The sequence below is a fragment of the Vipera berus genome, assembly GCF_964194415.1.
Source record: "Vipera berus genome assembly, chromosome: 16".
NCBI lineage: Eukaryota > Metazoa > Chordata > Lepidosauria > Squamata > Viperidae > Vipera > Vipera berus.
In genome coordinates this window covers 5533369-5546546 of record NC_138219.1, presented here as the reverse complement: position 1 = coordinate 5546546, position 13178 = coordinate 5533369, and the positions used below count along the sequence as shown (strand labels likewise).

Genomic DNA, 13178 nt, shown 5'->3' with positions numbered 1-13178 from the left:
TCAGCAAGTCTCTTTGAACAGAACTTTTTCCTGCCTCTGAAGGAGGATTTTCTCCTGAGCAATCTCTTCTTCGTTCTTCTTTGTCGTCTTTCTGGATCTGAGGTGGAAAGGAAAGAATAAATCGAAGTTCAGCTGAAAAGCATCTCCATCGTGTCATCCAATGAACAACAATTAATTAAGATAGGTGCGCTTGAACTCCCAGAATTTCCCACCCAGCATGGGTGCGCTTGAACTCCCAGAATTCCCCAGCCAGCGTGGGTGCGCTTGAACTCCCAGAATTCCCCAGCCAGCGTGGGTGCGCTTGAACTCCCAGAATTTCCCGCCCCGCATGGGTGCGCTTGAACTCCCAGAATTCCCCAGCCAGCGTGGGTGCGCTTGAACTCCCAGAATTTCCCGCCCCGCATGGGTGCCCTTGAACTCCCAGAATTCCCCAGCTAGAATGATTGCGCTTGAACTCCCAGAATTCCCCAGCCAGCGTGGGTGCGCTTGAACTCCCAGAATTCCCCAGCCAGCGTGGATGCGCTTGAACTCCCAGAATTTCCCGCCTAGCATGGGTGCCCTTGAACTCCCAGAATTCCCCAGCCAGCGTGGGTGCGCTTGAACTCCCAGAATTTCCTGCCTAGCATGGGTGCCCTTGAACTCCCAGAATTCCCCAGCCAGCATGGATGGACTCAATTCCCAGAATTGCCCAGCCAGAAACTTACTTTATTTTAATGTATCTTAGTCTTTATCTTCTTATTTAAAAGATCCGTTCATTCATTCATTCGTTTGCTCGTTCGTTAGACTTATGTGCCCTCCACGTAGCCAAGAGGCAATTAGAAAAATGATTTAAATAAAAAGAACTTGCAGCGCCCGGCTAGGCCCAAAGCGCCAAACGTAGCTCCAGTGATGGCCACCCACCTGTTCTCCACATCTTCTATCGTGTCCGGCAACGGCACGTTCAGCGTCTCGGGCAGAAGGCAGGCGATGATCCCGGCTGAGATGGGGAGGGCCCCATACACAATGGGGGGAAGGAAGGGGTAGTAATCCTGTAGCATGTTGGTCAGTGGAGAGACCATACCCCCTACTCGGGCCATCGTGCTGCCGAAACCCAGCCCGGTCTGTCTGAAGAGGGGCAAAGAAGATCAGTGAGATTGGGGGTTCCAAGGATCCCTGCACCCCTTCCCCCCAACGGTCCTCAACTTATTTCAACTTTCCCACAACGGCTCATCCTGACTTCTAGGGTTTTGCCCAGCTCAGTAAAACCACCAAAGCGCGGTAGCCACGATTAGCCCAAACTAGGCTGAATGAGGTTGTGTGAACACAACAACCAGGTGTCAGATGGGTGTCAGGGTAGCCCAAGCCGCAAAGCTGTGCCTTGCCCGAGGCTTCCAACGCCAGCTAAGCTGCTGAGTGGGGAATTTTCCCGGCCAAATTTGGTTTCCCAAAGGACAGGTGGGTCCCCGACGTAACGACCGCAATTCGGACGAGAATCTCTGTCGCTAAGCGACAGTCACTGAGTGAGCTGTGTCTGATTTTGCAAACTTTTTTTTTTTGGCCTAGTTGGTTGTTAAGCAAATTGGTCTTTCACACACACACACACACACACACACACACACACACACACACACAAACAAAAACAAACACAGACTTTGCTTTCCAGAAGCCAACTGGGGAAGGTGGCAAAGGGCAATCGTTGACCCAGGGATGCTGCAACCGTCGTAAATACAGACAGTCCTTGACTTACAACAGTTCACCTAGTGACCATTTGAAGTTACAGCCCTGGGAAAAGTGATTTACGACCACTGTTCACACACACGACTGTAGCAGCATCCCCGTGATCACGTGATTTGCATTGAAACGCTTGGCAACCGACTCACATTTATGACGGTCAGGTGACACTCCCCCCCCACACTTTTTGCGACCTTCTGACCACCAAAAACAGTTGGGAAACCAGATTCAGTTAACAACAATGTCACTGAACAACGGCAGTGATTCACTTAACAAACAAGGCAGAAAAAAGTCGTAAAACGGGACAGAACTCAACAAATGTCTTGCTTAGCGACATAAATGTTATTGCTCCGTTGTGGTCGTAAGTTGATGATTAGCTATGCAGGCTGGTGCTCAGGTGCCCAGAATTTGATTATGTGACCGTGGGGAGGCTGAGTCGGTCATAAGTGCGAGGATCGGTCATCACCCTTTATCATTTTGGGGGGGGTGCCTTTGAATGGTTGCTAAGCCAATGCATGTAATTTAGGACTTCCTGTAAGTGGGGAATGGGGGGGAATCGAACCCAGGCCCAAAAAAGAAGAAGAGGGTCCTTTAAAGGCAGCTCTCCTCACCTGACGGGGGTTGGGTAGAGTTCGGTCGTAAAGAGGAACACACAGTTGAAAGCCCCCGAGAGGCAGCCTTTGCCAATGACCGCCAGCGCCGTCCGGAGGGTCTGCATTTCTGCCGGCAGAAAAAGGGGGAGAAAGAGAACGACATCATGTAATTGCAGATAGTCCTCGACTTACAATGGTTCATTTAGTGACCTTTCATCAAAGTGACAACAGCGCTGGGGGAAAAAAAAGCGACTTCTGGCCGTTTTTCACCCTTAACGACCGCTGCAGCGTCCCCGCGGTCGCTTGATCAAAACTCAGACCCTTGGCAACCGGCTCGTATTTACACCGGGTTGCAGAGTCCATCACGTGGATCTCCTTTTGCGGACCGCCTGACCAGCAAAGTCCACGGGGAAGCCAGATTCACTTAACGACCGTGGGACTAACTTAAGCAACTGCAGTGATTTCACTTAACAACCGTGTCAGGAAAGGTCATCCAATGGGGCAAAACTCACTTCGCAAATGCCTCACTTAGCAACATTAAACATCTCCAGTCTACAACACCGTCCTTTCAGAAGTTCCCAGAAGGCTCCACACCCATTTGCACCACTCAGGTGACCCTGAGGACACAGGTAAACCCACAAGTGGCCTCAACGACTCTCGAAAAGGAGGCAAATGACCAGCTGTCTGCAAGGAGTATAAATCCTTCCACTCCCTGCCATCCAGTCAGAACGGAAGAAGCTTCTTGGAGGAGAAGCGGAACGCCTTCAAAGAAAAACACGGAAGTCCAGTTGCCTCCTCAAAAAGCACCTTTGGGACAGCCATGAGCTGGAGGATGGAGCATCTCCATATAGACCTTTAGGTTAAAGAGTTCTGATCTCTGGGTGGGATACCCGGAATAAACATGCTACAATTCAGCTTTCTTCTGGAGAACGTGACCCTGGGCCTGTTCTGTACCAGCCTGCAGAAAAGGCAGGGACAACCCCTTTTACAATAAGGCAAGAGGCTGGAATTACGCCTGCCAAATTTATTACTACAAAAACAAACAAGACACGAACCAAGAAACCGGAGCTTTAAGAAACACGAACTATCCAAGCGGTTGCCTTCAGCAAACCAGCCCTCCCCACACATTCCCCTTATATAGAGTTCAGGGCGTGGCTTCTCTCTGCCTCCTTCCGAGAAGCCCCATTGCCTTCCTCTGTTTGCTCCTAATTGACTGCCTCCTGCGTCGGGCGTCCTTGAACAGGGCCAGCTGTGGGTCATCTTCATCCACGCTGTCAGGCTCACACAGCTGGGTCTCCGTGGTGACCAAGTGGGAGGGGCCTGGCTGAGGGCTCTCATCAGCAAGATCTTCAACCCCCTCAGCAAGGTCTTCAACACCCCCCTCCTCCTCCTCTGAGTCATCCAACCCAACTGCCGAACCCACAGGCTGACCCTGAATCACAACAGGGCCCACTCCAAGTCTTCTGGACAAAGTCCTTGTTCTTCTTCTGAGGAAGGCACCCGACGAAGCCTCCTAAGACCTGGCCACGACGAAGGCTGACGTAAGAAGGGACGCAAGACACCCAAGTGGGCAGATCGGTCAATACCCACCCAAGGGCACAAATAAGTTGGTGATGATGATGGTGCCGGCGGTCACCAGGAAGGCGGTGAGGCTGACCCGCCGTCCAATGTAGCTCATGGTGATGGTGACGACCAATTTGGCGGGAAGATCCACCGCTCCAAAAATGACCTGGATGAGGTAAATGCTGACCCCAAAGTTCTGGAGGTCCATGACCAGCCCGTAATAGGAGAAGCTGACGGAGAACCTGAACGACACAAACATATTATAGTTTTTTTAAAAACAACAATAACAACAACAACAACAACACACAATTGCTCTTGGTCAAGGTGGTGTGACAGTGATTTCCCAGAGCGCTGAAGATTTTTTTTGTGCTGTGAACAACCAGCCTGAGTTTCCTTGCTGAACCACAGAAAGCAAATCGGAAGTTGAGGGGGCTCCATCACTGGAGGCTTTCAAGAAGAGACTGGACAGCCATTTCTCTGGAATGGCATAGTGTCTCCTGCCTGAGCAGGGGGTTGGACTAGAAGACCTCCAGGGTCCCTTCCAACTCTGTGGCTCTGTTATTCTGTATCCCATCCTTTTCCAAAAAAAAGTCTGTTATTCTATTCTATGAGATATCCATCTCAAAGGAGGAAGAAACATTTATTTATTTATTTACTTAATTTTCATGTTTCTAGACCTCACCATCTCCCTTAAGGGCACCCTTGGTTCTAAAAGCTGCTGGAGTTCTTGTACAAGTAACCATCAAATTACTTGTGGAAACTAGTCAAGGAGAGAAGCAACCTAGAACTAAGGAGAAACTTCCTGACAGTTAGACCAATTAACCAGTGGAACTCCTTGCCTCCAGAAGCTGTGAATGCTCCAACACTGGAAGTTTTTAAGAAGAGACCGGACAGCCACTTGTCTGAAATGGTATAGGGTTTCCTGCCTGAGCAGGGGGTTGGACTAGATGACCTCCAAGGTCCCTTCCAACTTATATTATGATGATGATGATGATGATGATGATGATGATGATATGTCGGTAATGCAGCCTGCCCATTACGGCCGTAGCCGTAACAGTCCTCAAAGGGATCTTTTGAACGACTAACCCGATTTTACGATGATTTATTTTTTTTGCAGCGGTCGCTGAGCGAAGGTGGCGGTCACGAGTGTGAATGCTATGGTCGTTAAGGAAGGAAGGCTAAGACTGCTAATTATAATAGATTTTTATCTTATTTTGTTTTTTTAATCGTTTTTGTGGTTTGCGCTGTGTTTTATTGATTTAAGGCGCTTGCAAGATTGTAGCTGTAATGGATGTTTTTGATATTGTGAGCCACCCAGATTCATTTGCAGAGATGGGCAGTTATAGAAAGTAAAAAAATAAAACAAAGCAATAAAATAATAAAATAAAAATAATGAAATAAAACAAAACAATGAAATAAAATAAATAAAATAAAACAATAAAATAATGATAATAAAATAAATAAAATAAAATAAATTCATTCTTCACTAGGGTGTGGTTTTGCCAAAACCAGTAATAAGTACCATTTTTTAGCAAAACCATTGCAAAACATAGTCACGTGAGGGTGGGAATGCTGCAAACGTCCTTAAATATCGGTGTGATGCCGAACACCCAAAGTGTGGTCACCCAACCATAGGGAGGGGTGGGGGAACTGTCAGAATTTGAAATCTGGGTCATGTTCTCATTTTCAGATAGGTCCTAACTTTGAAAGTCGCTAAGTGACTGGTCGTAAGGCGAGGACTCTCTGCAACTCCCTCCGTTCGCTTTCATAAATCTCGCTAAAGAATACTCTGTGCAATTCAGCCTGGAAAAAGCTTTAAGCATTTGCTTTATTCCTGCGTTCGACTGTGGATCTAACGGTGGGCTTTTCGGTTGCAGACTATATCCTGGAAAGCTGGCCCACAATGGGGGGTTGTTTCTTCAAAGGCGCTGTTCTTCGGATTGACTCTCTTACCACACCATGGAGAGGCAGAAGAAGATGCGACGGATGGCCGGCGTGCGCACCAAGTCAGAAATGGTGTACGAGGATTTGCACGAAGACAATTCCTTCTCCATACTGGAAAGCAGAACCTAACAGGAAGGGAAAAAATATTGATGAGGAGCGGAAACCTATCACGAATGAAGGAGAAGGTAAGTGTCCCAGGATAATGTGGCAAGAGCCAAACTGGCTCGGTCATCAGGACTAGAAGCTTAGTCTTCCGATCGTTCAGACTCATGCTGGTGTCCATCCTCTGGGAACTTCTCTCTAGCAGTGTGTGTGTTGGGCTATTCTGTGGGTGGTGTTTATATGATGCCTGGTGTGTGTGTGTGTGTGTGTGTGTGTGTGTTTTTAGATGGCTGGCTCTCAAGTTGTTGGTTGTGTCCTTGTGCTGCCAAGTCCTCCCCTCCTAAGTCCTTGATAAGTTGGTCATAAATCAGCACTCCTGTTGACTGAGGATGGATCTGTTTCTCAGGCTAATCACTTCTCTGGCTGTTTTTGTACCTGCTCGGCCAACAATCTTAGTAGCTGCAAAATTGAACGTATGTCCTTGTTTATTGCAATGTGAGGCTACCAATGACCACTCACTTATCAATTTGATCTGGACAACCTCAAAGCTTTGGCAAGTTTATACAACTGCTTGGTGAGTTTCCCCCCGCCCCCTCGTTTCCTCCATACCTCTGTGGTGATTTTTGCACCCGCTTCCTGCTTGTTGTTGATCCTGGCCACTCTCTGGAGAACACCAACAGCCTTACTGGCCTGGCCTGACTGAATCAGCCAGCGAGCTGATTCAGCATACCACCTGCAAGATAGACACACAAGTGGCCATGAGTTGCACAGGTTATGAAGTCTACCTGCCAAACTATAGGTAGTCCTCAAATTACAACCACTAGCGAATCTAAAATTTATGTTGCTAAGCGAGACAGTGGTTAAACGGTGGTCCCGTTTTACGACTTTCCTTGCCCCCCCCTTGTTAAGTAAATCACTGCAGTTGTTAAGTTAGTAACTTGGTTGTTAAGTGAAACCGGCTTCCCCCTTGACTTTTCTCGCCAGAAAGTTGCAAAAGGGGATCACGTGACCTCGGGACACTGCGTCCGTCGTAAGTGTGAGTCAGTTGCCGAGCATCTTATTTTTGGTCACGTGACCCTGGGGACACGGCAGGGGTTGTAAGTGTGAAAAATAGTCGTCAGTCCCTTTTTTTTCAATCCTGTCGTAACTTCAAACGCTCACTGAATGAACTGTTGTAAGTTGAGGACTTCCTGTAGTCTTCTACACAAAGCCACGACACCCCTCTTCTTCCCTTTTTACTTGTCACCACCGCCTTTGCTTTCCTGAAACTTCAGCCCTCTGGGAAAAGTGTGTGGGGGGAAGACCCATCATCCCCGTACATACCAGGAATAAAGCAGAAAGACAAGATAGGGAGCCGAAACAGCCACCTGCAACCAGCGCCAGTCCCGGATGGCGTAGGCCAAGCCCGCGAGAAGGATTTGCCCCAGAGTATAAGACAACCCGGTGAGGGCAATGGTGATCGTCCGGTGCTGGGTGGGAATCCACTCCACAACTGGAAAAAAAAGAAGGAATCCATTTTAAGAACCGCTCGGCGCCACTTCTACCTGAACTGGGTCTAGGACAGGGGTAGGCAACCTCTTTTAGGACTCGTGGACTTCAACTCCCAGAATTCCTAAGCCAGCCACGCTGAGGGGAAAGGGAGAGGTTTCCAAGCTGAGCCATATTGGCTCAGGAATTCTGGGAGTTGAAGTCCTACCCCTGGCCTAGGATAACTTGCCCTGGCCAACTCACGGTGGCCACCTCGCCACGGCTAACTCGCCAGTGCCAACTCACCAGGGGACAACTTAACATGAAGAAACTGTACCCTAGGCCCGTTCCTCTCTTAATATTATTATTATAATAAGGCTATTATGGTTCGCTTGCACTGAGCTGTCCCGCAGCAAGTTGGCGCATTCCGATCTGAATTCCACAGTTCGGTGTCCACGGAAAAATAGCAATAGCCGCTTAGACTTATATACCACTTCACCGTGCTCTACAGCCCTCTCTAAGCGGTTTACAGAGTCAGCCTGTTGCCCCTAACAATCTGGGTCCTCGTTTTACCGACCTCGGAAGGATGGAAGGCTGAGTCGACCTTGAGCCGGTCGGGATTGAACTGCCAAATTGCGGGCAGTCAGAAGAAGTCGCCTGCAGTACTGCATTCTAACCACTGCACCACCACCTACGGCTCTTGGTGTCCTAATATCGTAAATGTCGTACTAACTATTTCCTCTGGCACCCCAAGTCTCTGTCAGGCACCCGGGAATCGGAAAATCCAGACAGTTCGAATGAGCATAAAGATTTATTGCAAGCTTAAGTTCTCTACAAAAATCTGAACTACTAACGGTCAAAGCAAATTGGTGGTAATAAGGACTTCAAGGAGGGCTGGACGTAGATCTCTTATGGGCACGCAGGGACTTAGAACTTATGACGTGTCTGACTCCTCCCTCGGGCTCGGCCTGGTCATCTCCTACAATCTGCCAGCCCTAACTGATGTCATTGTTCGGGTTCTTTGATTGACAAGGAAATCTTCAGATCCAACCATTGCATCTTCTCTGTGGGTCTGCAACTCTGTCTTTGCTGAGAAGGTTCTTCTTCCGCTCCAGAAGAAAAAAGATGCAAAAAGTTATAAAAAGCGGATGCAGGGATGGATGGATGGATGGATGGATGGGGAAGGGAAGGGAAGGGAAGGGAAGGGAAGGGAGGAAGGAAGGAAGGAAGGAAGGAAGGAAGGAAGGAAGGAAGGAAGGAAGGAAGGAAGGAAGGAAGGAAGGAAGGAAGAGAGAGAGGAAGGAAGGAAGGAAGGAAGGAAAGAAGGAAAGAAGGAAGGAAGAAAGAGAAAGAAGAAAGAAAGAAAGAAGAAAGAAAGAAAGAAAGAAAGAAAGAAAGAAAGAAAGAAAGAAAGAAAGAAAGAAAGAAAGAAAGAAAGAAAGAAAGAAAGAAAGAAAGAAAGAAAGAAAGAAAGAAAGAAAGAAAGAAAAATCTCGCCAGGCACGATGAGCTTGGGAGACAGGAGGTAGAGCAGCGGCCTAACCTGGATTTCTAACTTGGATTCTTGGCTTCTAACTCTCCTTCTCAGGGGAGCCCAAGGGATCCACCCAAACCAACAGCTGGATTTGCTTTGACCTTCTCTTGAAGCCCCTTTTGAGCCCCTTCTAGAAGGTTGAGCATCTTACCCAAGCAGGCAATGCTGAGGCCGAATCCGGAGAGCGCCATGCCGGTCAGGAAGCGGAAGACACAATAGGAGACGTAATTGGGGGAGAAAGCTGTGCAGATCCCCGTCACCACCATTTGGAAAAAGGACCAGATTGTGAGCGCTCGGCGGCCAAATCTGTGGGAAGGACAAAGAGACCATCATCCAGCGCCCTGCTCCTTATAAGCATGGCAAGCATGGAAGAAAATTGGTGTGTGTTTGGAGTGTATGTTTGCTTGTGTTTGTCTGTGTTGGGAAATGCAGATTGCTTTCTGTGATAATACAGATGGTCCTTGACTCTATCTATCTATCTATCTATCTATCTATCTATCTATCTATCTATCTATCTATCTATCCATCCATCCATCCATCCATCTCTCTCTTTCTCTCTCTATCATCATCTATCTCTATCTTTATCCATCTATTTATCTTTCTATCATCTATCAATCTCTCTCTCTCCCCCTACCTCTATCTATCTATCTATCTATCTATCTATCTATCTATCTATCTATCCATCCATCCATCTCGCACCACAAACTAGCATACAAAAATATTCTCCAGCTGTATGCTGTATATTGGCTGTTTTGCTTTTCCAGCAATGTTTAATCAACATCTGGAAAGATTTGATCCACTGGATCAAAAGGAATCTCACTGCAGGTGTGGATCAGATCTGAGAGGCGAGAAGCGGTTAGCGCGCCCTTGTGACCAACATCCAAACTGCACTTCTCAGCCTCCCGGTGGGATAAAAATGTGATTTGATCACCAAGTGGTGCCCTCACCATCGGAGTTCACCCGCTTCTCACCTCTTTCTCACGGTGCTGCCCCCTGCTGACCAACATACCTGTCAGCCAGCCCGCCTAACACCAGTGCACCGATCAGCACCCCTGCCATGTAAACAGACTGCGCCATCTCCCGAAGTTTCCGCCGGTCACACACCAGGTCCCACTGTCACAGAAGAAAAAATTTGCATTGCATTAAAAGGTCTACCAACAGAAAAGAACATTTCGTAGCTCAGGGTCAAACTGTGGGGTCCTTGGTGCTCTCTGAGCTTGGTGGGGTTTTTTGCAGGAATGTGATGACCCAACTAGGTAACATCATCAGTGCTCATAGAGTGCAAATCCCCCTCCCTTCTAGCACTGATGATGTTACCTAGTTGGGTCATGAAATGTCTGCAAAAAAACCCACCAAGCTCAGAGAGCACCAAGGACCTCACAATTAAAAGGTGTGTGTGTGAGAGAAGGGGAGTCCTACCTAACTGGCATTTTAGGACTTGGATGACACAAAACACAGTGTGTTTTGTGTGTGTGTGTGTGTGTTGGGTGTGTGTGTCTGCAGATCAAGGCCCGTTTGCAACTTACAGACAACAGTCGCTCAAAGTTATTATAATGGACTGGGCAACAATGTCACAAACATCGCTTCAAAGAACCATTTTTCTTTTTCAAATGTTTGCATTGCCCCCTAGCGAGTTTGAAAACATTTCAACTGCCAGAATTCTGGAACCACAGGACTAGAAACTTGCTTGCTTTTCTCGTGATCTTTTTTAAAAAAAACAAAAACAAAAAAAACTGATTTTGCTCCCAATGCAGGCATTCAGAGGCTGATCTTTCGGGAAGGAGAACCAAGCAAACCTTGCCTATTTAGCAAGACTCAAAGTTGCGCTCCGGTTACCTGAGTTTGCAAGCTTGGGAAGGTGACGGGGCAGGGGAGAACAGGAAAACATAAATTGGGGGCAGACAGAATATTCCCCCTCCGGGAGGAGAAAAAGAGAATGGAAGACAGGCTCAAAACAACATTTTTGCTCTCTGCAGAAAAAAAAATGCCAGTCCTTCTCTTAGAACTGGTGCCAGATAAATATGTCCCACTGATTTGAAATTTTTCTGTGCCCAGCAGGACTTTCAGATTGCATTAGGGCTGGGGGGGTGGATGGGGGGGGGAGAAAATCCCCCCCCCATTTCCACACCGGTTTACCCATGCAACTGAAAACATCTCCTGCAGTTTGTGCGACTTTAACTCCTTTGTTTGCTGGAAAAAAAAAATCACTGGATCGTTCGGTTTCATCCCCACTAAAACAGCTCCCAAGGACCAGGCTGGATGGTGGCAATCACAACCTGGCAAAAACTTTTGTCTAGATTTTTCAGGGTCTTTAAATTTGGGGTGCAACAGGGCAAGCAAGAAAGTCCTGGATTCAAAAGGTGACAGCCTCTAGATGAATTAAAATCCTAAATGCAAGATGCTATGTCAATATTAGGGCTGATCACGCAGTCAGCTAGATCTTTAGACTGGATTTAGCATTTTTGTCCACCTATCAAGACCATTCCCAGGATCTGGGGTAGACAGATGTTGCTTTTTGCACCTCATTTTCTATGAAATACTTTTACATCGTTTTCACGGATATGATTATGAAACAGACTTTCTTCCCCCCCCCCCCCCAATATGTATGGAAAGAATAGATTGGTTCCACTAAAAAGTTTCGAAGGAACAATCACCAAGGCAGGAGAATCGCATTTGAAAAACAGCCAAAGAGATATCTAGAATAGCAATTTAATATTGCATTTAAGTATTTGGTATTCCTTCCTCTAACAAAACCACGACTGGGTCAGGAAGGGAACAGCAGTTAAGATGACAAAATTAGGGAAATTTGCACCCAGGCAACAATCTTTTTCAGATGTTGCTTTTCAGCCCAGCTGAATTATTTTAAATGATTATTTAGCCCTGTTTTATAACTTTCCATGTACTCCATTAGGGTACAGTGCAGGCTGCCTTTGATCCAACTGGTTTGTGCTGCTAGAAGTTTTTCCCCAACCTTAGCGGCAGGTGCTGGAGAATAAAAACTTTGGTTTGTGATTTTCCTATCAGCTTTGCAATGTTTTCTGAGCACTTTTCAAAAGTGTCCGTACATGCTTGTGAAAAGACTGCGCAATCCAGCCATGAAATAATCGTTCGATATAAATTCTTGGCTTTTTAAAGGGAGGAAAGGTGGTGGTGGTGGTGGGACTCTGCATAGGCTCAGGGGCACTCTTTCCATGCTCAATGCATTCAGTGCTTCTGCGCTAGCAGAAAAACCTCAGATAAGAGCAGCAAAGATGATTTACAGGGCTGGGGACTAAAATATGTGAAGAACGGTTAAAAGAATAGGGTATGTCTACTCTAGAGAAAAGAAGAACCAGGGGTGACATGATAGCAGTCTTCCAATATTTGAGGGGCTACCCCAAAGAAGAGGGGGGTCCACTTATTCTGCAAAGCACCCGAAGGCAGGACAAGAAGCAACGGATGGAAACTAGTCAAGGAGAGAAGCAACCTGGAACTAAGGAGAAACTTCCTGACAGTTACAACAATTAACCAGTGGAACAACCTGCCTTCAGAAGCGGTGAATGCTCCAACACTGGAGGTTTTTAAGAAGAGACTGGACAGCCACTTGCCTGAAATGGTATAAGGTTTCCTGCCTGAGCAGGGGGTTGGACTAGATGACCTCCAAGGTCCCTTCCAACTCGGAGGATGTCCTGTGTTCTATTTTGTTCTGTGATCGTTAAAACAAATAATGCTTCTCACAATTCATTCATTTCCGGATTGTCACTCACCTGGCTGACGATGGTGGACGTAAACTGAGTTCGGTCATAAAGCCATCCGTCGGCGCACGCCTCAGTCTCCGTCTGGTTCGCCCTGCTGACACTCGCGTTGAGGAGATACCACTGAGCATCCGTGAAGCGTCGGCATTTTTCCAACCTTTGCTTGCTGTCCATGGGGATGCTGACCCGGAGAAGCTGGCCAGCGCCTAACGGATGAGTGATATTGGGGTACTCACTGCTATTGGGGGTGAGGCGCACCTGGCAATGATGTCCTGGGATAGCGGCCGTGAAGTTCTGGAGAAGGTTATGACTAGCCATGAACAAAACCGGGATGGTGAGCAGCATCGTGTGGATCAATTGGAAACGTCCCATGCCACCAATTTGCTCCAGGATTTCCCCGAACGCCATGTTGAGCCAGAAAAAAAATCTCAGCAACGACCACAAAAAAATAAAAAGAGGGTTCTCTAAAAAAATCTAGGGGCCAAATCTTGTTCCCACTCCAAATTTTCTTCTCATAAAGCGAAACGTCCA

General features: G+C 47.3%; 1 protein-coding gene across 1 annotated transcript; it reads right to left on the bottom strand.

Moving 5' to 3' along the window:
• Nucleotides 1–13178, bottom strand: LOC308675138 (solute carrier family 22 member 6-A-like; the record flags this gene model as incomplete). Its single annotated transcript, XM_081340147.1, has 10 exons — nucleotides 12660–13178; nucleotides 9923–10026; nucleotides 9065–9219; nucleotides 7236–7404; nucleotides 6522–6645; nucleotides 5820–5935; nucleotides 3894–4108; nucleotides 2322–2430; nucleotides 901–1104; nucleotides 1–97 (listed from the first exon to the last, which is right to left on the bottom strand). The coding sequence occupies exons 1-10, from the start codon at nucleotides 13053–13055 to the stop codon at nucleotides 1–3; spliced, it is 1689 nt and encodes a 562-aa protein (XP_081196273.1). The 5' UTR covers nucleotides 13056–13178.